The sequence below is a fragment of the Trichosurus vulpecula genome, chromosome 2 (genome assembly GCF_011100635.1).
Source record: "Trichosurus vulpecula isolate mTriVul1 chromosome 2, mTriVul1.pri, whole genome shotgun sequence".
Taxonomy (NCBI): domain Eukaryota; kingdom Metazoa; phylum Chordata; class Mammalia; order Diprotodontia; family Phalangeridae; genus Trichosurus; species Trichosurus vulpecula.
This window is the reverse complement of record NC_050574.1, coordinates 48,692,597-48,718,203: the sequence shown is the minus strand read 5'-3', so window position 1 is coordinate 48,718,203 and position 25,607 is coordinate 48,692,597. Positions and strand designations below refer to the sequence as shown.

The following is a 25,607-nucleotide window of genomic DNA, read 5'->3' as shown; positions in this document are numbered from 1 at the left end:
GCTGAGGACTGCTCCCTCAGAGCAGAATTTGTTGGAAATTGAAGGAGAGTGAATGTGATAGAGTGAAAGGAACCCTGCGGGTCTGGATTCAAATCTTGATCTCTGCTACTTCTCACTTTGTGTGACTTTGGTCAAATCAGTGACCCTAACTGGGTTTCAAAAGTTTGCAAAATGAAGAGATTCTGTAAAATTCAAGGACCGTTTATTAAGCATGCACATGGCTTTGGGCTAGGAACAGGGACTCTAAAGACCAAATAGACAATGATCCCTATTCTCAAGGAGCTTACTTCCCACTGAATTGGGCAAGATGAGCTCTGAGGACCCTGAAGATTCTAGATCCTATGACCCAGTGGAGAAGGGAGTGGGCTTAGGGGTGGGGGCTGTGTCAGTGGAATGAGCCCAAGGGCCATTAGTAACACAAACAATGGAAGCCCTTGTCATAGCAACAAGAGCCTGGTTCCTTGATCAAGCCAACAGGATGGGGCTGGTGGGCTCCACTCTTGTCTTCCACCAGGCTGCCTTATTTAGGAGCAGAAGGATTCGCCAGGTCAGCAATGGCCTTCTCCAGCTAGAGGAGAAGAGAAGATTGGTATGTGTTGTTTGGGGGTGGAAGGAGATTACTCAAAAACCAAATAACAGTGGCTCTCTGGTCCCAACTTCCCGAAGATTTTTCCTCTTGGGAAATAGAACCTAGAACTAAGTCCTAGAAACAAATCCCCACTGGGAACCCCTGAGACCTGAGTTGCCCCTTGAACAAGGAGTTGGCCTAAAGGCTCCAGGTGACAGGGTCCAGACCCTGACCCGCTGGAGTTATCTCAGATCACTGTCCACTTCTGTCTGGTTCCTCCCTTCCCCATCCCTGGTACCTCCACCCAGGAGATGAAGCCCACCACTCGGCCCATCGATGTCACCAAGATCCTCTGCATTTTCAAGAGTTCAAAGAGGTTGTGTATCTGGGGAAGAGAGAGGTGGGTTCAGTGCTGCAAAGGGCAGGGATCCTGGAAGGGCGAATTTAGTAAAGCTCCGAGGAAGAGATGAACAAAGGGGGATGTGTTGTGAGAAAAAGGACTCTTAGATCCCCTTTGGCAAGACCCTTCTTCACACTGCGCCTTGGTTTCTCCAGCCTTAAGAGGGAGGGTGGGGAGGGGGAGAGGCAGGGAATGAGCACCTTTTCCTGTAGTTCTGAAAGTGGCCAGCAGAGGCCACCCTGCTCCCACATGAGAACCTTCCCAGATATAGGGAATTGGGAGGCTGGGACTTGGATCATAGAGTGGAACGTAGAGGGGGAAGTAGAGAAAGTGTAATGAGACCCCCCCTTACTTTATAGAGGTGGGGACAGACCTGGAAAGCTGAGGTGACTCGCCCAAAGTCTAAAGTGTACAGACTTCTGACCTAGGACAAGTCACTGACTCTGGACTAGTCAGTCAGCAAGCATTTATTGAGTACCTACTGTGTGCCAGGCATTGTGCTAAGCACCAGGGCTACGAAGAAAGGCATAAACTGTCCCTGCCCTTGAGGAGGGGGAGACAACATGTAAATAATGAGGAACCTCTGAGATCGATACAGGGCATCTAGACAGAGTAGGTGGAGGGTGGGTGAGTAGGTGAGGCAGCTGGGTAGTGCAGTGGATAGGGTCCTGGACCTGGAGTCAGGAAGACCTGAGTTCAAATCCTGCCTCACACTTACTAGCTGTGTGATCCTGAGCAAGTCACTTCACCCTGTGTGCCTCAGTTTCCTCATCTGTAAAACGGGGATAATAGCACCTACCTTCCAGGGTTGTTATTAGGATAAAACTCCATAGTATTTGTAAAGCACTATGTAAATGCTAACGATAATCTCTAACGTCTCTGGCTCTACACACACAATCTTATGCGTTTTCCTTACCCCTCCCTCCTCCCTGTGCTGACGATGGTCTGAGGGCCAATGCACAGACTGAACAACAAAAACTTGCTCTTTATGTCTCCCAAAACACCCTTCCCTCCTTAACAAGGTGTCCCTGGCAGGTAAGCAGGGCAGAGATCATTATCCCCACTTCACAGATGAGCATACTGAGGCGCAGCTCTGATTCTCCTCTAAGAGGCTCTGATGCAAGTGAGATTGTCCACTCTTGCCTTGAGTGGGGTCCTTGGGTTTAAAGGGATTCTTCTGAAAAACTCAATCCACCGGATCCATGTTTCCCAGTCCAACAGTGTTTCCAGGCTGGCTTTCAGGGACTCAGGTGGTAGGGACCATGAGCCATGTAGAAGTATGGGTAAAGAGGGAAGGCAGATCGGTACATGGGGAGCAGGAACAGACCTTGACTTCTAACAGTTTTGTTTACAAGTAAAATTTTACCTCAAATCTGTGCCAATCCCTGGACTGGCATTTCAATCAATTCATTTACAATGTATTTATAATTAATTTATGAAGTGCTCACTATCTGGTGTTTGGTGCTGAAAACAGAAATATCAACAAAAGAGGCCAGCACCTGCCTTCAAGGTTTACATTCTATCAGGGAAGGGGACATGCATTCATAGAGGACTTCCTATATCTGCCAGGCACTTGACATATTATTTCATTTGATTCTCACAACAACCCTGCAAGATATTGTCCCCATTTTATAGCTGAGGAAACTGAGATGAAGAGACTTGCCCAAAGCCATGTAGCTAAGAAGTGTCTGAGGCTGTATTTGAACTCAGACCTTACTGACTCCAGCTCTAGGGCTCTATAATAATCATTGCTAACATTTATATAGTGTTTACTATGTGACAGCCAGAGACTAGGTTAATTGATTTACAGTTATCTGAGTTGTGACAACCATGGGAGATAGATGCTGTTATTAAACCCAATTTCCAGAAGAGGAAACTGAAATAAACAGAAGGTTAATAGACTTGCACAGGGTCATACAGCTAGGAGGCATGTGAGGCCACTGTTGAACTCAGGTCTTCCTGATTCCAGGGCGAGTGATCTATCCACTGAGCCATCAGCTTCCTTATCAGAGGAATATTCCATCAAAATTCCATCAAAATGAATCTACGATGACCAGCTGCAATTCCAAAGGACTCATAAGGAAACATGCTATCTCCCTCCACAGAGAGAACTGATGCACTCACACTGGAGACTGAAACATTTTTTTCTCTTTCTTTTTCTTACTTTTTAAAAAATGTGGCTAGTGCAGAAATGCTTTGCATGACTATACACACTTGGATTTTTTTAATAATTTTGGGGTTTTTTTGAATCATTATTAAATTTTATTTTTTAATGTGTGGAATAAAATCAACATTTCCATAACAGTACAATAAAAAAAAATGATTGCACATGAAACTAAATCTACTATGCGCAAATTGCTATTCCTTTCAAATATACAACAAAATTATCATGTAAATTCCTTTTTTTTCTTAAAATTTGTAATAGATTTCCTTTTTCTTGCCTTTTCATTAGGTGGAAGAGAGACAGAATTGGGAAGTAAAAAAAAAAATTAGTCTTTGTGCTTTAAAAAAGAAATAAACATTTCAAAAAGAAGGAAAAAAGTGAATCTACATTGCACCCAAATGAATCCTTCTCTGTAGGACAGAAGCTCCTTGAGGGCAGGGACTGTTTCATTTATTCTTTCTCCTTGTATTGCCAATGCACATGCCGGGCACCTAGGAGGTCCTTACTAATGAATGTGTGTTGAAATAGACCCTAGAGATCCATCCTATTCAACCCTGGCATTTTACAGATGGGGAAACTGAAGCCCAGAGAAGGGAATACTTGCTCAAAACCACATAATTAGTGAATGACTGAGCCAGGGCTGGACTTGAATCCAAGTTCTTTGTAAGTCTCCAGACCACAGCTCACTGTCTTCCCTTAGTTCTGATCCACACACTTGAAAGCACATTCCTCATAGCACACTGCTCTCTGCCTCCCCCTAGCACATGCCTACTTAATTAGTTACCTGGTGTAGGGAAGTTTGGGGTGACACCTGCAGGGTTACAGGCTCCACAGGGCAGCCCCCAGCCAGGACCTCATGGAGATGCCACTGGGAGGGTGAGAAAGGGAGGGGTGAGGGAGTGCCTGCCCCCCAAACCCCTGCCTCCCAGGGACTACATGGAAAGGACACAGAAGAGATTCCTCCCTCCCTCCTTCCCTCTTTCCTCCCTCCCTCTCTTCCTTTTTCTTACTTTCTCTTCCTTCCTTTTCTTTTTCTTTCTTCATTCATTCCTCTCTTTTTTCCTTTCTTTCTTCCTCCCTTCTTCCTTCCTGCTTCTCTTCTTCCCTCCCTCCTTCCTCTCATTTGCTTTCTTTCTCTTCTTTCCATCTTCTCTTCTCCCCCTTCCTTCCTTCCTTCCTTCCTTCCTTTTCTTTCTTTTTCTTCATTCATTCCTCTCTTGTTTCCTTTCTTTCTTCCTCCCTTCTCCCTTCCTTCCTTCCTCCATCCCTCCCTCCCTCCCTCCCCTACTTCCTCCCTCCTCCCTTCCTTCCTTCTTTTTTTTCTTTCTTTCTTTCCAAACTTGTGATTTTATCATTTATGCAGCTCCCGGTGGAGAATGATCTCTGTCAATGCAGAGTTAATACATTCTCCACAACTTAGAGTCATCTGGGCGATGCAGAGATTGAGTGACCTGCCCAGAGTCACATGGCCCTTATGTGTCAGAAGTGGAGCTCCAATCCAAGTCTTCCTTACTCCATTGAGATCTCTGCATGTTAAGCCACGCTGCACACCCATAGCAGAACTTTAGGACAGGTTGCCAGTTGGAGGAGGGGTTTCCTGCTGCTCTCTATGGCTCTGAGCCCCTCCTTCTCCCCACTCCCACCCCAGGGTCTGCCAGCCTAGTCCCTCAAACCCCACTATGGCCTCAGCCTTCTCCCCTCCTCTCCCTTCTTCCTCCTTTAGAAGATTATTCTGGATATCTACTCCCACCACCCTTATCTTGGGTGGGTGGCTGGGCTTGGGCATTGCCTCCAACACCTTCACCCACCTGGTGTCTGGGTACCTGGATGGTCGGCTCTGCCTGGAGGAATGGCAGCAGCTGGTCCCTATGTATGATGCCCACCAAGAGCTGGGATTCTGGAGCAGGAAAGAGAAAGGGGGAGAGGAGACAGGAACATTTGGTTGGGTGAGAATTTGGGTCAGACTTCAATGAAACTGGGTGGAGGGACAGGGCAGGGCAATGGATCAGGAGAAGAGCTGGAGGAGGTAGAACAGTCCACTGAGTGGGGAGCAGGGGATGGGGATTTAAAGAGGGGGACCTTTGTGGAAAGACCTAAGGTACTTTTCTTCTGGTCTCCCCACTAGCCCTGGCTTAGAATCAGAATATCAGTGCCAGGAGGAACCTTGTGGTCTTCTAGGGCAGTGGCATCAAATTCAAATAGAAATGGGGGCCACTCAATGATACATAAAAATCCTGATTGCGCATGTTGGCTTTGAAAAGCCCATATTAACATTACCTATGTTCTATTGCATTTTCGTTTGTTTTGTTGAATATTTCCCAATTGCATTTTAATCTGATTTGGCCCCAGTCAGCAGTGCTGGGTGTTGGCTACCTTTAATCTCCTCATTTTATAGTGAATAAAACCAATTCAGAGAGGTTATGCAGATCTTTCATAGTCACACAGCTGGATGGAATTCACCTAGCTTGCTGCCCTAGCCTTTTTAACTGGCTTTCTTGCCTCCTGTCTACCTCCTCTGTAATTGTCCCTCATTCCACTGCTCAGAGAACCTCCCCAATCCTCTCCAAACCTCAAAGCACTCTGGGAAATGGTAGCTACTGGGGAGGCAGTCTGGGACAGGGGAACAGAGGTGGAATTTGGAGTTGTGAATCTGCAGTCAAATCCTGAATCTGCCATGTGGGTGGCAAACTGTGAGTCTGGTCATATCCCTTGGGCTCAGGCTGGTTCCTCAACTGCAAAATGAGGGTTTCCCAAGTCTTTTCCATCTCTAAATTGGTGAAGCTGCAATTATTTTAAGTGACTCCCAGAGGTCTCCAGAGCAAGACTGATACTGGCATTCAAAGCCCTCTATGATATGCCTCATCCTTGCTTTTCTCAATTCATTTCACATCACTCCCTCTCATGGACATTATGTTCCAGCGGAATTAGACTTTTAGCCATGAAAGAAACCTCAGAGATCAACCAGTGTGAGCCATTCCTGATCTACCAATCCCCTCTACAACAGCACCCCCATCAAAGCCTCCCACCCCACCTTGGAACAGCTGGAATTGTTAGGAAGCTTCTCCTAACACTGAGGCTAAGGCACTCCTCACCCCACCCCCTTCTCTGTCTTTCTCTCTGTCTCTCTCTCTCTCTCCCCTCTCTGTCTCTTTGTCTCTGTCTCTGTCTTTCTCTTCTCTTTCTCTGTCTCTCTGTCTCTCTCTCTCTCTCTCTCTCTCTGTCTCTCTCTCTCTCTCCCTCTCTCTCTGTTTCTCTCCCCCCACCCCAACATCTACCAATTGCTCCTATTGGCCCCTGCCCTCAGGGGCTAGGCAGACTAAGGCTAGCCCACTCACACATTGGAATGAACTCCCCACCTCCATTTGGAGAATAGCTTCCCTTCCTTCAAGCTTCAAATCAAGTACTACGTATTCCTCCATGAAGCCTTCCCTCAGCAGTCTCCTTCTCCACCAGGGCAAAAGTAGTTTCTCCCCCTTCAAATTCCCCATTACACAATTAAGCCCATGGGGTGATAATGCCTGTCACCATAGACAGAAGGACCTCAGAGGCCATCAAGTCCAACCCTCTCATTTTACAGATGGGGAAACTGAGGCTCAAGAAGTGACTTAAGACTCTAGATGTAGAGTGGGAAGGGCCCTCAGAGGCCCTGAAATCCAACCCCCTCATTCTACAAGGGAGGAAATTGAAGGTAAAGTGACTCAATGAGGTCACAAAGGTAGCTGCCATCTCAGGTGGGATTTGAATTCAGGTCCTCTGACTAAACATACTATCCTATTTGGATCTCTCCATTATACTTCATCGCCCTCTACCTTGGATCCTAGTCGGTGTATTTAGCTTTCTCACCATCAGATCATAAAGTCCTTGTGGGCTGGGTCAGTGTTATATCTTTCTGCCTTGGTAGCCCAAAGTTGACCATGGCACCTTGTCTACAATAGGTGTTTAATAAAGGTCTCTCCTGCTTACATTTCTGGCCTTTTCTCCTCCAGGCAGGAGACTAGAGGGAAAGGAAGGGGAATGCCCAGCCCTCTCCCTCCCACAGGTCACCTGCACTCTCCACCAGGGGGTATTCAACAGCTTCTGTGGAGGTCACCGTTTGGATCACCTCATCCATGGAGGAATCTTTGGCCAGGGTGGTGATGTTTGGGTTCATGAAGAGCTCAGCAGTCACCCAGTGGGAGCTGAGGGCAAAGGAGACCCAGTCAGAGAAGGAACCAGGAATGACACCCTGGGCCTTTGTGCTGCCCTGGGAATCTGGAGAGGAGGGTGTCATGGAAGGGAGGCCAGGGAAGAGACTCCCTTTGTTCTAGGCCAGAGATAGAAGATGTAAGGAACCACTAGAGCTGTGCGAGGATCAATAAAGCTGGAAGATCCCTTAGAACACAGGATGTCAGAGCTGGGAGGGCCCTTAGAGCACAGCATGTCAGAGCTGGGAGGGAGTTTAGAACGCAGAATGCCAGAGCTGGGAGGGCCCTCAGAACACAGAATGTCAGAGCTGGGGGATACCCTTAGAATGTATAGAGCCAGAAGGACTGTGGGACCATAGTTCTAGAGCTGGAAGGGATTTTAGAGGCTATCTAGTCCAAACCACTCATTTTACAGGCAAGGAAACTGAGAACCTGAGAGGAGAAATTCCTTGCTCCAGGTTACGTGCATACTCAGCAGCAGAGAGCCTCTGCCTCCAGGCCAGTGCTCTTTCCAGGACAGCAGCCCCTGTGAGGGAGTCCTGGGCCTTCCTCCCAGCCCACCAGGCAGTTGGCAATGGTTAGGACTCACTTGAGTTTGCGGCCTAGGACCCGGGGCAGGTAGGGAAGCTTCTTCAGGATGATGCCATTATCATAGAAGGATGGCTGGCAGTTTTGACACACAGCATTGGCTGCCAGTACAGCCATCAGTACAGGAAGCACGTGGACAAACTGGCCGGTCACCTCAAAAGCCAGCAGGGCTGGGGAGATGGTGTGAGTCACTGCTCCTGAGAAGGCAGCAGCTCCTATCAAGGAGTTGGGGAGAAATCTGGGAGTTAGCCCCAGACCACCCCAACCCAATCCCCTCTCTACCTCCCAGAACCTCTGGGTTTAACAAGAGTGCTGGGGAGGGGTCAACACCCAGCACCTAAGACCTACATAAGAATGAGTCTGTGATGCTCCCAGAGAAAGGGGGCAACCCTGGTAAAGACTTTTGTCCTTAAGCAAGGTTGGCCTTGGACCAGAGCCTGCCTTGTGGTTCTGGTTCCTGTGACTCTGAGTCCAGGCTTAGCTTGGCATCCTTTGCTTATCACTACCTCCCCACAGGCAGGCTCTCCTCAAAATGCTCCAGAGGCTCAGGCATGGCTAATGTTCTTTGGTCACACAGAGAAATTTACCTGCTAGGGCATATGCGCCAGGGATGATGGTATTGATGATCCCATCATCTGTCTTAATGCCCTCTGGGAAGATGACAGCTAGGATCTCACCAAAAATCCGTCCAATGCCAGCCCCTGGCAAAGGTTAGGAGAGGGGCGAGAAGTGAGACAGGATCTGCTCTACTGCTCAAAAGGCCCTGAAGTCCTTCCATGTGCACAAACTATCCTTAAGATAAAATTGCAGAGGAGAATACCCTCAGTCAGACAACCCCCAAGAGCTCTAGGCCTCAGAATTAGAGAAATATACACTCATACCTTTAGAGTGAAAAGGAAACTTGGAGGTCAATGAGTCCACTTTACAGATGAGGAAATTAATTGAGGCTTATAAAATGTAAATGACTTGCCCAAGGTCACATGGAAGATCATAGCTTCAGAGCTGCTCTCTACAATCAAATGCCCTCATTTATAAAAGAGGAAAATTAGGGCCAGCTACATTAAGTGACTTGCTCCAGGTCTGAGGCAGGATTCACACCTAGGTCTTCCTGCCTCCAAGTCTATCATTCTCTCCACTATGCCACAAATTTAGGGCATCTAGTCCATTCTGCCTGAGCAGGAACCCCCTCTATAATATCCCCAACCAGGAGCCATCCAGTCTCTGCTTGAAGACTTCATTGAAGGTGATCCCACGACTTCCTGAGTTTCCACTTTTGGATGCCTCCAATTATTAACAAAGTTTTCCTTACATTGAATTAAGATTTATCTTTCTGTAACTTTCTATCCAGGTGGCCTCTTCAGGGTAGGTGCAAAGGAACACAGGGCCTGGAGGCAGGAAGACCTGAGTTGAAATCTGGCTTGAGACACTTACAAGCTGGGTGACCTGGGCAAGTCACTTCACCCTGTTTGCCTCAGTTTCCTCATCTGTAAAATGATCTGGAGAAGGAAATGGCAAAATGGTCCAGTATCTCTGCCAAGAAAACCCCAAATGGAATCATGAAGGGTCTGAAATAATTGAAAACAACTGAACAACAACAACCACTTCCCAGTCACTGTTCCTTAGTTCTCCCTCCTGGAGCCAAGCAGAATATGTCTTTCTTCTTCCATGTGACAGATCTATAAATACCCAAAGACAACTGTCAGGGTCCCCCTGAGCCTTTTTTTCTCTAAGTTGAACACTCCCTGTTCTTTCAACCAATCCCGGAATAGCATGATCTCCAGTCCTCTCCTCACTATCATGGTTGCCTTCTTTTTCATTTGCTCCATCTTGACAATGTTTTATCTGTAATGTGGTGCACAGAACTGCAGAGGACATTGCATGGGGACTTATCACCTCACTCATTCTGAATGCTATGCCTCTTTTAATATGACCTAAGATCACATTAGCTTTTATAGCTTCCATAAAGCCTAGCACCATTTCTTACACACAGGACTTATTCTGCAAAGATCTGTTGAGTGAATGGTTTCAAGGGCATCTAGCAGGCAGCCCATTCTCAGGTCCCAGGCCTCTTCCACATATAAACAGCATAGGGGTTAATTAAGGATAATACGGTACCAAACATCTCTCGGCCCTCCAGACTCACCATAGACAAATACAGGCAGGAAGTAACCAGCTGGCATGGGTATTGTGGTGGCGAGAATCAACATCCAAAACTGTGGATAGAGTCAGGGTCCCAGGGTGAAGGCATGTTTGAGGGTATGTCGAGCAGGTAGGAGAGGTGGAGTAGGGAGGGAGAGGGCTGAATGAGGGAATGATCTTGAGCTGGATGCAGGTAGGATAAAGGATGTCAGCAGAGTGGGGAAGTGAGCCGTAATAGAGATGGCTAGGGGCAGTGAGTGCCCAAGCCATGTACTCCCACGGGACCGAACACCCACATGGAGGCCTAGCCACCTCATATCTCTGAGTAGTTCATTGGCTGCTGAGATCATAGACTGAGAGCCAGCAGGAACCTTGAAGGCTACTGCGTGAGGTCCGGTCCCCTTGTGCTGCAGATGAGGCAAGGAGGCCCAGAGAATAAAACAACTTGCTTCCTTCACACAGGAACCAGGTGTCAGAGCTGGGGTTTTAACCCAGGCCTTCTGGCTTGAGAACCAAAGCTCTCTCCACCAGCCTGCCCAGGTTGGCCCAGCTACAGCCTCAACAGCAGCAAGCCAGTGTGGTCAGGAAAGGAAGCAGGTGGAAGAGATGGCACCTGAGTGGGGAAACTGCCAGGTTAGAGAAGGTGGCGAGGAGGCTGAGGGGGCCAGGTGGGGCCACTTACCTTCATGGCCAGGAAGAAGGTGAGGGTGCCAAAGATGGTAAACTGGGGATGGTACCACTCAAACCATAGGTTGTTGGGGTCCACTTCTGGAGGCCATTCAGGGGAGGAATTCCGGGAGAGCAGAGCCCAGGATTGGTTGTCAAACAGGGAATCCAGGTACAAATTCATAGACAGCTGGGGGTAGAGATGGGAGTAAATTCTCATAGACGTCCCTCCCTGCTCCCCACCCCACTACTGCTCTCTCCTACCCAAGGCCTCCAAACTCATCCAAGGAGCCTTCCCTGTCCACTCCTGCTGATCCCTGCCCACAGAGACATCCTCTGAACTACTGCACCAATCACTGTGCTCCTCATAGCCAGAAGCAGCTGGTGGTGCAGTGTATAGAGAGCTAGTCCTGGAGTCAGGAAGACCTGAGTTCAAATCCAGCCTCACACACTTATTAGTCATGTGACCTTGGAGAACCCATTGCACCTCTGTTCACCTCAGTTTCCTCAAATTGTAAGGATGTGTGAGGATGAGACAAGATAATATTTATAAAGGGCTGAGCACAGTGCCTGGAACATAGAAGGCACTTAATCAATGTTGTTTCCTTCTCTTCCCCTCACTGTGTGGTGTAGGTGGTGCCCGGGGGTCCTGTCTCCCCATCTAGACTGGGAGCTCTCTGAGGGCAGAGAGCCTTGCTCATACTTCTCTGCAATAATAGGCTCTGGTGAGATACAGGGGGCAAAGCACTGCACTTAGACTGAGGGGCCCTAGCTCTGCCACCTCATTTCCCTCTTACCCTGGAGGCCATGAATCTTCCCAGGCTGTGTGGATAGGTGATGGAGGCTAGAAGCAGGGCCACCAGGGCTGAGTACACAGGCTTGCTGGAAGAGAGAGAAAGGCAGCCAGGATGACCCCATTCTATCCCCTATGCAGTGGGGGATGCTGGGAGTGAGGGGCAGTCTTACAATGTCCTAATGACTTCCTTTCTCAGGGTGCCTTCCATCTCCTCAGTATAGATCCCATGTCTACCTAGTGCTGTTGTCTCTTCCCACTCCCACCCCCATTGGAATGTGAGCTCCCTGAAGGCAGGAACTGGTTTTGTTCTTCTTTATATAAGGTTTGGCATACAGTAAACACTTAATAAATGCTTGCTGACTGGGCATGTTCCACTTCATCCCATTTTCCAGATCCCTGTATTTGTTCTCTTCTCCCATTAAAGGGAAGCTTCTTGAGGGCAGGGACAGTTTTTGCCTCTGTATCCCCCATGGACCCCATGGACCATGGCACCCCAGGCTCCTCTAAACTACTCTATCTCCAAAGTCTGTCCAGGCTCGTGTTCATTTCTTCCACAACACTATCCAGCTGTCTCACCCTCTGCCATGCCCTTTTCCTTTTGCCCTGAACTTTTCCCAACGTCAGCATCTTTCCCAATGAGTCCCATCTTTTCATCACGTGGCCAAAGTATTTAAGTTTTGTAGGCGCTTAATAAATGCTGATTGATTGATTGATTGATCCCAGTCCTGGACTAAGGCCTGGCACTCAGGGCTAGGAGCTCAAAATTGGGGAAGGGGGCCCAGGTAGCTGATGGGGGCTCAGGAAGAGTTTTGGCAAGGAACACCATCCCCACCCCCAACTCTTTCCAGCCCTTCATCCTGGTTCATACTCTGTTGATAGCAGTTTTTTGGTGATCCAGTTTGTTTGAACAAACAATGCAAAATGGCGATGGCCATAGAGGTAGGCACAGCTCACAATCCCACAGACAAACCTGGAATGAGAGGGGCAAGAGGAACCTTCAAATTCAACTCAGATCCCCTCCCCCTCTCCCTGCCTGGGGACCCCAGAAATAAGTCAGCAGGTGACCATCCACTTGTATCTGTAGAGATTGGGGTTCAGAGTGGAGTTTCTCCTTGAGGAAAGGGGAGACTGGCAGGCCAGGAGCACCCTGAAAATGAGGAGGCCCATGCCCAGCCAAAGGCCCACTCATCTTTCTGGGTCTCTGGCCCTTTTTGTACCTACTCACCCAAGCAGTACAAAGAAGAAGATTTCTGGTAGGTCAAAGGGTATATCTACTCGGAATCGAGTCTTAAAGAGGGGGGTGATGGTCTCTGGGGAAAAGATGGAGCAGAAAGGAATTACATCCTTGGCTTGTTGTACCTTGTCCCCACAACTGCACTCCTCAAGCCCCTGCCAGGGGATCTCCTTCCCCAAAGTGAAGTCTCCAAAAACTCTTAGCCTGACATTCAAGGCCTTAAACAACTTGACCCCTACTGACTTTGTGTCCCACTGTTCCCATAGAATCATAGAATCTCAAAGCTGGAAGGAACCTTGCTGTTAATTCAGTCATTTTTCAGTTGTGTCTGACTCTCTGTGACCCCATTCGGGGTTTTCTTGTCAAAGATACTGCAGTGGTTTGCCATTTCCTTCCCCAGCTCATTTTACAGATAAAGAAACTGAGGCAGACAGCGCTAAGTAACTTGCCCAGGGTCACACACCTAGGAAGTGTCTGAGGCCAGATTGGAACTCAGGAAGATGAATCTTCCTGACTCCAGGCCTGGCATCACCTTAGAGGGCATCTAATTTAACTTAAATGCCTCAACAGGTAACCTTTCTACTATATCCTAAACAAGTGGTCATGTTCAGTCTCTGCTTGAAGAGCTCTAAGGATGGGGAATTCACTACCTTCCTTCCACAAGGCAGTCCATTCCTCTTGGAGCTAGCCCTAAGAGTTAGGACATTTTCCTAACATCAAGCCTCAGTGGGCCTCTTTGTCACTTCATTGTCCATTCATTCATTGCTCCTGGTTGTACTTTCTGGGACCATGAAGAACCAAGCCAAATCCCTTTGCCACCTCCTTAAAGAAGGCCCTAGAGACAGTGGAGCAGAAACCCCTCCATTGATCTGGAACATGGAGCTCTTGAGTTATTTACAAAAATGTCCTCTTAGGAGGATTCTCAGGTTCCACTCACCTTGCTCACTGTTGAAGACAGCCAGGAGCCAAAACATGAAGGCCCCACAGACCGAGGAGAAAAAGCCTCTCCAGTAATCCCAGACAGCAAAGTGGGAGGACATGACCTCGATGCTGAACAGGACCCCTGTGTGGGGGAGGGGCAGACATAAGAGGCTCAGCCCAGCCTCTCCACCAGACCTGATAGCTAACAATCTGCCCCCTCCCCCACCCAGCTGGAGTTCCCAGCTGCAAGGGGAAGCCTCCTTCCCCCTTCCCCCACTCACTCCCAGATGGACTTTCCCTGAGCAAAAAGAAATGGGAGGACCTAGACTAGCTCAAATCCCACCTCCTCCAGGAAGCCCTCCCTGATTAACCCCTGTTCAGAGCCCTGAGCCTACAGTCAGAAGATACAGGGGTGAATGACGAAGTCATCGATTTACAGTTGGAAAGGACTTTGGAGGTCATCAAATCCAGCCCCATCATTTTACAGATGGAGAAACTGAGGTCTAGAGAGAAAAAGCAGAATTTGAACCCAGGTCCTCTGACACCAAAGGTGACCAGCTCTCTACTTCTGGCTCTGCCATTTAGCTGTGTGACCTTAGGGAAGTCTGCTTCTCCTCTGCATTGGAGTCAGAGGGTCTGGCGTTAAATCTCAGCTCAACTACTCACTACCAGAGCAACCTGGAGAAGACCTAGGTTTATAGGATCACAGATTGAGACCTGGAAGGTGCCTTAGAGGTCTTGAAGTCCAACTCCCTTATTTCCAGGGGGGGAAACTGAGGCCCAGAGAAAAGAAATGATTTCCCCAAGGCCACACAGATAGAGTGAGGATTTGACCCTAGGGACTCTGATTCCAAACTGCCTCAGCTGCCTCATCTGTAAGATGGGGATGATAATCCTTTTACTATCAATACCAGAGGCGTGTGGGGAGAGTGCTTGGCAGAGGGCAACGGCAATGGACCTTATTCATCATTCTTTGCATTTCTAAAGCTCTTAGCGTCTGAGCCACCTAATGCAGTGTCCAATTCTAATGCTGTTGTTCAGTAATGTTTGACTCTCTCTGACTCCATTTGGGGTTTCCTTGTCAAAGATACTGGAGCGGTTTGCCATTCACTTCTCCAGATCATTTTACAGGTGGGGAAACTGAGGTAAACAGGGTGAAGTGCCTTGCCCAGGGTCACACAACCAGTAAGTATCTGTTGCTGGATTTGAATTCAGGATGATGAGTCTTACTGACTCCAGGGCCAGAGCTCTGTGCAATATGGCGCCAGCTATCAGCCCCTAATGTTCTAATAGTTTAGTTCTAATGCTGTCTTACGTTGTTTCCCAGTGGTTTTCTTGTCTTATCTCCCCCAATTGGATCATAAATGCTTTAAGAGAAGGAACTTTCCTTTCCTTTCTCTGTCTCCTGCAGAGGTTTGGGCAGATGGCATGTGCTTAAGAAGCACATACCCATCTATTAGCTGGGCTCAAGCAGGACACAGCTCCCAGGATCCCAGGCAATGGGGCAAGGGTGGGAATTTGAATGCTCCTTCCATCCTAAGGTCAGGAAAACTGAGAGATGGGAGCCCCTGGATGTTGGAGAGGAAGGGGCCTGGAGTAAGGGAGTAAAAACCTGATGGGGAGGTCCCAGGGCTAGGGGCAGGGGGAGCTCTGTTCTTCCCCTCCCCCCTTCCAGCTCTCACCACTGATGGGCGCCCCAAAGACAGTGGCCACCCCCACTGCTGCTCCAGCCACCAACAGCTCATTCTGCTTGATCTTGTTCTGAGAAGAAAGACAGACCTAGGGACCTGGTGGCCCTGTCCCTTTCCTGGCTTCTGAACACCCTCCAGTTCTGAATATGCCCACCCTAGGTTGCAAGAGTCATTTAAAACCAGAGCTAAAAGAAATGTTTACAATGAAGCAGAAGCTAAAATATTTGGGCCACATAATGAGAAGGGGACTCACTGAACATCCCCTGATGTTGGGCAAGATCGAAGGCAAAAGGAAAAGGGATTGGCAGAGGGTGAAATGGATAGATTGTGTCATGGAAGCAGCCAACACAAATTGGGACAGACTTTGGGAGATAGCATACAAGAGGGGGGCCTGGCGGAGGGACACAAAGAATGGGACACAGCTCAACAAATGAACAACAACAAAAGGGACTTTAGAATGTTGAATGTCCAGGCAAGAAGAAAGCCTGGAAGAATACAGAATGTCAGAGCTGGGAGGGCCCTTAGAACATACAATGTCAGAGCTGGGAGGCCCTTAGAACACAATGTCAGAGCTGGGAAAGGCCTCAGAACACAGAATGCCAAAACTAGGAGGACCCTTAGAACACAGGATGTCAGAACTGGGCAAGCCCTTAGAAGAGAGAATGTCAGAGCTGGGAGGGCCCTTAGAACATAGAACATCAAAGCTAGGCAAGACCCCAGACTATTATGATCCTGCAGTTTCCCTGTGATAGCCCACTTTCCCAGTCTTTCCCAGACTCTTCAGCCAGAGCCCAGGGATTTCTGAAGCAGAGAATCAAACGCCTCCAAAGATGAGCTTTGCACCACCCAAAGCCCCAGATCTTACCTCATACTCTCCAAGGGCTGAAACTCGAACCCTGCCCAGGTAGGCAGCAAACATGCAGCAAATATGTGTGAAGGGGCCCTGGGAGAAAGAAGGGGTGGATGAGCACAGCCAGGCAGGCAGGCCCCACATGCCAGGCAGCCCCACCATAATCCCAGGGGTATATAAACTGTTCCCTGTCCTCCCATCCATCCCTACCCCAGGGGCACATACCACTTTGCCAAGAAATATGGTGCTGCCAGAGGCCAGAGTGCACGTGAGGCCCACTACTTTAGCCCCAAAGTTCTTGATGTCCAAGTAATCCTCCAGAACTACACCAGATAAAATGACCTTCAATTCTGAGATTCCAGAGCCTAATAGCAGGGAGAACGTGAGGAGGAGAGAGGCAAGTGGTTTTATTGGGCTATGGGGAGCAAGTGTGGAAACCCCTATCTACTGGTCATGTATCCAGGGCAAAAACTGGTAGGGTTGAAGCTGGTACCTCTTAATTCACTATCTTCTCCCTATCTGTCCCCCTACACACACACAGACCAACCCATAATCCCAGGAAGGCTGTGTGGTGTGGACTCTGAAATACAAGGACTTGTATTCAAATGCTCCCTCTAATACTTGACCACTTTGGGCCTCATCTGTAAAATGAGGGTGTTAGACTAGATGGTCTCTGAGGTTCCTTTGAGCTCCGTAGCTATGGTCCTATGGTCCATCCCACCTCACTTCACAGATGAAGAAACTGAGGCCCAGAGAGATAAATGACTTACACACAAATAAGTGGCAGAGCTAGATTTTGAATTTGGGCCCTCTGACTAAACTAGACACTCTTTCTATAAAGAGATTCAAGGCTTCCCTCGTAGGCAGCTGCCAGTAGGCCACCTTCATTTCTGGGGCTTTCTAACTTCACACTCCAAGCCAGGGTATCACCTTGGTACCACCTCAATACTGTCTGTCACTATACAGTAGATGTATGCAAAAGAAGTCAAGAGACCTGAGTTCTAGTCCTGGCCTTGCTACCAATTCAATATACGAGCTTCTCTTGGGCAAATCTTCCACTACCACCCCCACTCTGGGCCTCAGTTTCCCCATCTATAAATTGGAGGTAGTGATATCTATGTGATCTCCTTCATTGAGATGCAGTTATTAGACAGCACTTAGAAAAGTATAAACAAAGTTAGAAATTCAAGATACCACCAGTGGAGGGATAGCACAGGGTAGGAGGGAGCAGGAGCTCTGTTGAGCCTAAAATCTGGACACGTGAGTTGGGATCCTAGCTTCAACACTTGTTAGCTAATGACCATAGATAATCCATTAATCTTCCCTGAGCTTCCATTTTCTCATCTGCTTTAAAAAAAAAAAAACCTTACCCTGCCCTCTTCTTGGAGTTATTACGAAGAAAGCATTGTATAAAGCCTGAAAATGCTATGGAGACAATACCTATTACTAACATTATTGTTATTATCTTTTTCCCTGGAGAAAAAGGACTTCAGGCCATGGTTCTTACCTCCAGAGAAGGGGGTGATGCTCTGGGAAAAGCCAGTGGAGAAGGAGACCAAGGCTATGGGAAACACAGTCCAAGACAGGTAGCGGAGAAGATGGTTGTCCCCGATTTCTCGATACAGCCACATGTGTGCTAAGAGAGGACCATGGAGGATGCAGGGCCAGAAGGCCTTGCCAGCCTCCAGTGTAGTGTTTGGAAGACCCCCTGCCTGCCATTCTTCATGGAATTGCCCCTGAGCTCCTGGCTTGAATGGGTGAGTCAGTATCAAGAGTCACCAAGGAGAGGGTAAGGTTGGGGCTGGGGACAGTGGGTGGTAACCAGAAGGTATGGTCAGCTTCCCACTCAGGATGGGGGTGTTTCCTGATGACTTCAAGAGTGACTTTGAGAAAGTCACTTGCCTTGTCTGGGTCTGTTTCCTCCTCCACAAAATGGAGGAATTTGGTCACTTTGGATATTCTGTGTTCTAAGGTTACAGAGTCTCTGCATTGATTAGGGCCTCAGGGGTCATTTAGTCAAGGCCCAACCTGGAGAGAAATTTCCCCTACAACATGCTTGGCCAAGTGGGTCACCAACCACTGTTTGAAGACTTCACTACCTGCCCCACCCAAGGCTGCCTCTTCTGCTTTGGGACAGCTCTGATGGTTAGCAAGTTTTCCTTACATTGAGTCAAAATCTGTTCCAATGAACTCCAACCACTTGCAGACTTGTTCTGCCCTCTGGGATCAAATAGAATAAACTGAATCCCCTTTCCAACGGACAACTTCCTGTCCTCCCTAAATCTTTTCTCTAGGCTTCCCAATCCTAGTTTCTTCGAACTCTTTTCACATGACATGGTCTCCAGGCCTCCTAACACCCTGCTTGCCTTCCTCGGAATGTGACCAAATTTGTCATCGTCCTTCCTAGTATCTGGCATCCAGAACTTATACTAACAACCAGCCCCACCCCCCAACACGTACACACACACACACACACACACACACACACACACACACACAGACAGAGACAGAGACAGAGACATAGACAGAGAGACAGAGAGAGACTTGTCCAATCAGAGCACAGTGAACAGACTATATCCAATCCATGCAGCGTGTGCCACTAATATTCTAGATTCTAATGTTTTGTGTTCTGAGGGCCCTCCCAGCTCTGATATTCTATTCTTAGGTCCTTCTCAGCTCTGACATTTTATGTTCTAAGAGCCCTCCCAATTCTGACATTTTCTGTTCTAAGGCCCTTCCCAGCACCGACTTTCTCTGTCCTAACGGCTCTCCCAGCTCTGATATCCTGTGTTTTAAGGGCCTTCCCAGTTCTGACATTCTGTGTTCTAAGGCTCATTCCAGCTCTGATATCCTGAGTTCTAAGGACCCTTTCAGCCCTGACATTCTTTGTTCTAATGGCCCTCAAAGATCCAACATTCTTTGACTCTGAATCTACCATAACCATTCTTCTGGAAGGGAATGGAGAGCATTTCCCACAGGAAGGCAGATAAAAGGGAAGAGGAGGAATAGGTATGCATTGATGAGAAGGGGGATATGGCACTTTTCCCCATGCCAGGCAAACCTGCTGGCATTGCAGATGCCCTGGGCCAGGACCCCCTCCACTCCACAGATATAAAAGGACAGGACTGCTTAGGCTGGCAATGTCCATAGTTACCGTGGACGATCCTGGAGACAACAAAGTTCATGGCGAAGCTGATGAGACCCGTGAGTACTCCTAGGCCAACCAAGAGATACCAATCTTCACCCACCCAAAAGAGGTGTCTCTTCACTCTCTCCAGGAAGCCTGCCAAAATGGAAGAGGCATGGTCAAGGTTATAAAGTTCAGGGCTGGGGTGGGAAGCCTGTGACCTTAAGGCCTCATATGGCCTTCTCGGTCCTTAAGTGTGGCCTTTTGCCTAAATCCAAATTTTACAGAACAAATCCTTTTATTTTTATTACTACATTTTTGTCTTTTATATTTTTATTTTATTTTTTTAATGAACGTATTTAAAATACCGAAGAACAAAGTAAGTTTCAACAAAATAATCAATCCTCCCAGAGTGACCAGCATTAGAACATTAGTAGGCCATAACGGCTAAATTGACAGCTGCTATGCTCTTGATTTAATTCTAACTACCCCCACCTAACTGGAGCCACTACCACACAAGGGTGGTCGTGAGAGTTAATTGGGGTCGAGTAGGTCATTCTGTTATCAGCTTTTGACAATGGTGCACTGTGTTTCTGTTTGCAGTGGAATTTGTGAATAGTTGCACAGCTCAACAGTGTTTTTAAATTCTGTTTGCTTGCCAGCCCATCATGTCAAAGAAGAACACTGAAGGAAGAAAACAGATTTTTTTAATGAGGGCTGGGAATTTCAATATTATCTTGTTTCTGCTAAAGATAAGATGATTTGCTTGCTTTGTGATACTGCAATATCAACATTAAAGAAATTCAGTGCTCATCAGCATTACAACACTCATAAAGGACTATAAATACTTTAAATTGGAGGGAAAGGCATGAAAGGTTGTATTGTAGAAATTAAAAGTTGGAAAGTAAAAGCAAAGACAATTATTTCAAGCAACAATAAGACCCAGATATAATACCACTGAACCAACTTATAAGGCAGCTTATATGCTCAGGAAAAACAGGAAGCCATTCAGTGGTGTAGAAATTGTGAAAGAATGCATTACTGAAGTTGTAGGATGCTTAGACCCTGGTAGTGTTTCAAAGTACAAACAACTGCCTTTTTTCAAGGAGAACCGTAACTGATTGGTAGCATGAATTAGCCTTCAACTTAACAGAACAACTTCATGCAATACTTCAAAAGGAAAATATATATTATTCAGTCACGTTGAATGAATCAACTGATACCACTGACTCACCGCAGGTTTTATACTTCATTCAGGTATTTTCTTTGCTAAGAAGAGTTACTCACTTTGGGCACCCTTGGGAACAGAATGTGGGGAATAGTTATCTTTAACAACTTTCAAGATAAATGTCATGAAGTTGGACTGAATTTGGTAAATTAAGTGAGTTTATGTGCAGATGGTATACCTTCCATGACAGGAAAACATGAAGGGTTTATTGCACAGATAAAAAAAAAGTATTAACAGATCCAAATGTTCTCATTTGTTTACATTGTATCTTTCATCCACAAAATCTCTGTGCTAAAGCTCCTATTTTAAGTGATACTTTGCAACAAGTTACAAGTATTGTTAACTATATTTGTGTAAATGCAACATGGTATCATCAGTTTCATAACATGCTGAAGTTGAATGATGAGGTATTCAGTGTGGATTTGCTCTGTCATTCTAAAGTGTGTTGGCTCACACAGGTACAGGTGTTAGCCAAAATTTTATCTCTATGAGAAAAGACAGTTAAATTTTACAAAGAACAGAATCAGCAAGCTGAATTATTGAAAGAAGATTTCTATAGAAATGCTGCATTTCTATGTGATATCATGTCAAATCAAAATGACTTGAATATTTCTTTGCAAGGTAAAACTAAGTCTATACATGCATGGCACATGGACAAAAATCCAAGCATTTCAAAAAAAGCTATCTTTTTTCAAAACACTTCTTCAAAAGGAAATTTCAGATGAACGTTTTCCCCAGTTAGCAAAGATCATTGACGAGCAGGATGATATATGCACATCGTGCGGAGAAGATGCAGCTGTTATAGACCTATTCATTGGAGAATACAATGAGAGGTTCACTGACTTGGACAATCATGACATCACACTCAAATTAGTGTTTCAGCTTCACCTAGTTGATATCACCAAGGCACCTAAAGAACTACAGATAAGATTGATTGAGTTCTCAGTAGATGACATTTTGAAGTCACTGTTTGATGCTAAGGAAGATCCAATTGAAATGTGGAAAAATGCATTGGAATACCCACACTTTAGGCAACATGCCTGAAAAATACTCTCTTGCTTTTCAGCTACTTATTGCTGTCAATCTGCATTCTCCCACCTGACCCGATCAAGATGCTCTTAAGGTCACATATGACTGATACCCACGTATAGGATCAACTTTCCATGCTGCAATCAAACGTTTGCTTTCCAACAAAAGCAGATGCAGCAGAACCATTAAAAGGTTAGCTAATTTTAAAATTAACAAATACTTTTCATTTTTTGAAATTAAATACATAGTAGTTAGATTTTTAAAAAATAATGTACATTTTTAAGTATATCTAATTGAAGTTTCTTGAATGCAGCCTTATTTGATTACAGCTAAATGTTAATGTGGCCTTCCAACATGAAAAGGTTTCCCAACCCTGGCTCAGGGCATGGGCATCTGGGGGATGTTGTAAGGCAGTAGCCTGGGCTGGGTTAGGAATGAACCCCATGGCAGGGCAGAAGTCTGCTCAGCATGAGGCCAATCACAGAGGGAGGGAGGGGGAAGACCAGAGAAAGTCGGGGTCAAGGTGGTACAGCCTGCCAACCTCAGTGTAAATAGGTGTCTAGCCTCAGGTTGGGAAGAGGCAGTGGGTATCACTGAAGAAAGCAAACAGTGTTGTGAGGCATCCTGCCAGCAGAAGGTGCCCCAGCATCTGGCACCATGCCAAGGCAGTTTTCTACCCGGGTCTGGAAGAGCCAGTGAACATAAATGAGGGGAGCTAGAACCAGCTGGGGACATGCTGCCATGCCCAGCCATCCATGGGATTATAGCTGTATGGAGATGAGTGAGGCCAGCCACTTCCGCTCCACCTCCCAGAGAATTGCTGTGATAGGATATTTATAGTCTGGCAAGGAAGAGGGAGGCAGGCCCTCAGTGTCAGCTCCTGCTTGTCATAAATCTGTCACCCTACTGCTAAGAGTAAACAAGGAAGCAAAGCCCACCCCCCAAGTGGGCCCTCCAAGACCAGGGGTTGGGAGATAGGGCTCCAGTGACCAGGCAGGAGACAGAGGGAGCCTCTGCCAACTCCAGGGACCTGGAGGCTCCCTCCTTCCCTCAGAGGCCTGGCTCCAACCCCTGTCCTGGCATCAAAAAGAAGTGGTGTCCAGTAAAGACAAGGTCCTCAGGGAAGAAAGAGCTGAACTCTGCCAGGACTATACCCCTGAGCATAAATTCAGAACCCTTCACCTGACATTCACTTAGGGCCACCCCACCTTCTTAGCCTTATCTCCTATGACCCCCTTACACACACACACACTATACCCTCAGATAATCCTCTACTCCCAGAATGCTGTCTAGAGTGACCACTGCACTGCCACCTCACCTTCCCAGATAAGGATTAGTAGAAGTGGGTGAGGTGGTAGCACCTCCCACCCCACCGTGGTGCCCACAAAGTCTAGCCAAAGAGGTAGGAGCCCAGGCTGTCTCCCAAAGCAGGCAGGTGGGTGGTGGAGGAGGGACAGAGAGGCCAGAGGACACCTGACTCTAAAGGACAGAGAGACCTGTGGCTCCCTCCCTGCTCTTCAGGCAGCAGAGGGAAGCTGGGGAACCTCACTTCTCCCCATTCCCAGGTCATGCTTGGCAGTGACAGTGCAGGGGTCAGATGAAAGGGGGCTGGCAGCTCACCCATCTGTCCATCTCAGGGACTGAGATTACAGACTGCGCCCTAGGGGAGGGGCTATTTTTAGGGGCTGAGGTGGTCTGAGATAGAGAGAGAAACAGGCCACTAAAAAAGGCAGCAGGGAAGGGAATAAGCTGGGGGAGGGGGAGGTGAGAGAAAGGCAAGCTGGGGAAGAGAAGTGGCCAGGTCAGGGAAAGAGGCAGAGCCCAGGTACCCCATGACCCTGCCCCCTTGCTCCTTTGGAGCTTGGCAGGCAGGGGCCTCTCACCTCTGATTCGGCGCTGGGCCCTGGGGCAGGGACCCCATAGCTCCTGCAAGGCCACAGGATTCCCTGAAGCCCCTTCACGAAGTCCCACCAGATCCTCCATCATAGAGCCCTGCGGGGACAGACAGGAGGACCCTGCTGGGCAGCCCAGCCATCCCCCCCCCCCCATGGCCCAGAGAGTTAGGCCTTCCTCTTCTGAGTGGGCTCACTCTCCCAGTAGTGACCACCCACTCACACCTCACCCCCAGCACCCACTCAGCTGGTCTCCAGGCTGAAACTCAGCTCAGAGGGCACAAGGGGAAATGGAAAGAAAACCAACTTGGCCACCTACTGTGCCTCTCAACTCAGTTACTTAACATCTCTGGGCCTCAGGACCCTCATTGGAAACATGAAGGGCTCAGAGTAGGTCATCTCTAAGACCCCTTAGGGCTCAGACCTGCTCTTTTCCAAGAACCTAGGATTCCTTCCTCCCCAAGGCCCATTTCAAATCTTGTTCTGATGAATGTGTACATTATACAGACGAGGATTTGGAGCTGGAAGAGAGATGTGGGAATGTGAGTGTATGTGTGTTTGTGTGTGGTGTGTGGTATGTGTAGTATGTGCATTTGTGGTTTGTGTGTGGTATGCCTATGGTGTGTATGTGGTATGCGTATATGTGTGTGTGGTATGTGTGTATACGTGTGTGGTATGTGTACGGTATGTTTTGAGTGGTACGTGTATGTGTGTGGTGTGTGTGTGTGTGTGCGCGCGTGTGTGTCTGTGTATGCATGCATGTAGGGGCCACCCATCTCTGGGAATATGTGCATGAGTTATTTCTGCGTTACATGCCTTTTTCCTGTATATGTCTGTGTAGTGTGTCTGGGGGCACACTTTAGGGCAGCTCTTTGGCCATGTCCCTCCAGGATGGCAGCAGGAAGAGGAGCCTTCAGATACAATGTCCCCCAGGCCACCTGACCTCCCTGAGCCCCTCTGCTTGGCCCTCTGACGTTGGGCCTCCTGGATATCTCTGGCCACCCCTCATAGCCCCTTGGAGTAGGAGGATGGCTGCAAGGGAGACTAGACCGGGACTCTGAATAAAAGCAGATATCCCCTTCTGCCCAGAACATCACTGTGTTTGTTACAGGGAATAGTCAGTGCCTGCCTACTGAACAGTTCTTCCCACCTGCCCTTTAACCTCTATAGGACAAGCTGGCCTAGGGTTGGCTCTTGGCCCCCAGGGTTCTTTCCATCTCTCCTCCCTCAGTTCCCCAGAGAGAAGAAACTTGTTCCTGAACTAAAATGATTGGAATTACAGCTAGAAGGGAACCTGGATCTCACATGGGCCAGCTCCTTCATTTTATGGAGAAAGAGAATCAGAAAGAGGAAGGAACTTACCCAAGGTCACACAGTTAGGACCCAGCAAAGCAAAGATTGTGGTCCAAGTGCTCTGATCCCACTGGGTGGTATGCAAACAGCCTTCTCCCTAGACTGCTTCAGACATACACACACACATTGTGCAATGCCACAATGCTCCACAACGACCCAGGATTCCCCAGGGATCCTATTTGTTTGGGTCCCCCACATCCAGAGGGCCACCTTTGACCAACTCACCCTTGATCTTCATCTGGCTGCACAGACCTTCTACTGTGAGTCTCCCCCTCTGGCTCAGCTGCACCTGGACAGGTGGGAGCTCCACCAATCAGCCTCTTCCCCCTCTGCCCGCCCCTCCCCAAAGCCTGGAGAGTTTACAGCTATTTAGAATGTCCTTGACAAGTCAACCTGAACAGGACACACCAATTATTCTAGGCATGGAGGGAGGGAGCTAGAAGTAGGAAACCAAGGGTCCGGCTAAGTGTTCCCCAGCCTGGCTCGCAGCTTCCTAGGCCCCCAGCCTCCTCCAGAGAGCAAGGAATCAATGAGCCCCAGCCAGTCCACAGAGGCAAGCTCAGGTCTGTGTCTGCTGCTGAGAAACTGGCAGCATGAAGCATCAAAGGCCGAACGGCTGCATCACCCAGGTCACAGAATCACCGAATCAGAGGTGGGGGGAGGGGGGCTTAGAGGTCCTGCAGCCCATCTCCTTCATTATACAGAGGAGGGAACTGGAGGCCAGAGAAGGGAAGGGATTCCTCCAAGGTTACACAGGTAATTAGTGCACAGCCCCGA

The 25,607-nt window shown here is 47.9% G+C and overlaps 1 protein-coding gene across 3 annotated transcripts; it reads right to left on the bottom strand.

The window, feature by feature from the left end:
- Positions 1-520: 520 nt before the first annotated feature.
- On the bottom strand, positions 521-23,571 carry LOC118838196 (chloride channel protein ClC-Ka-like). Of its 3 annotated transcripts, none has more exons than XM_036745420.1 (19): positions 23,469-23,571; positions 19,356-19,484; positions 17,709-17,837; positions 16,427-16,566; positions 16,217-16,294; positions 15,343-15,421; positions 13,677-13,802; positions 12,731-12,815; positions 12,374-12,475; positions 11,507-11,591; positions 10,726-10,899; positions 10,048-10,117; positions 8,492-8,605; positions 7,906-8,119; positions 7,177-7,310; positions 4,941-5,029; positions 3,917-4,000; positions 867-953; positions 521-568 (listed from the first exon to the last, which is right to left on the bottom strand). In XM_036745420.1, exons 1-19 carry the CDS (start codon positions 23,569-23,571, stop codon positions 521-523), a joined length of 2,070 nt encoding a protein of 689 aa, XP_036601315.1. The 3 variants fall into 3 exon arrangements, with proteins under 3 accessions (XP_036601315.1, XP_036601316.1, XP_036601317.1); XM_036745421.1 differs by having other exon boundaries at positions 3,917-3,985; positions 4,929-5,029; positions 23,469-23,568; XM_036745422.1 differs by lacking the exon at positions 17,709-17,837 and having other exon boundaries at positions 23,469-23,568.
- Positions 23,572-25,607: the final 2,036 nt, after the last annotated feature.

Bases quoted from the DNA above. Each gene is read 5' to 3' on its own strand.
- LOC118838196 (XM_036745420.1), bottom strand. From the start codon at position 23,571: ATGATGGAGGATCTGGTGGGACTTCGTGAAGGGGCTTCAGGGAATCCT. The intron at 10,900-11,506 runs GTAAGAGGGAAA...CTCTACCCCCAG, and splicing joins GAAGATTCATGGCCTCCAGG to CTGTCTATGAATTTGTACCT. The intron at 8,120-8,491 runs GTAAATTTCTCT...ACTCCTTGATAG, and splicing joins TGGCGCATATGCCCTAGCAG to GAGCTGCTGCCTTCTCAGGA.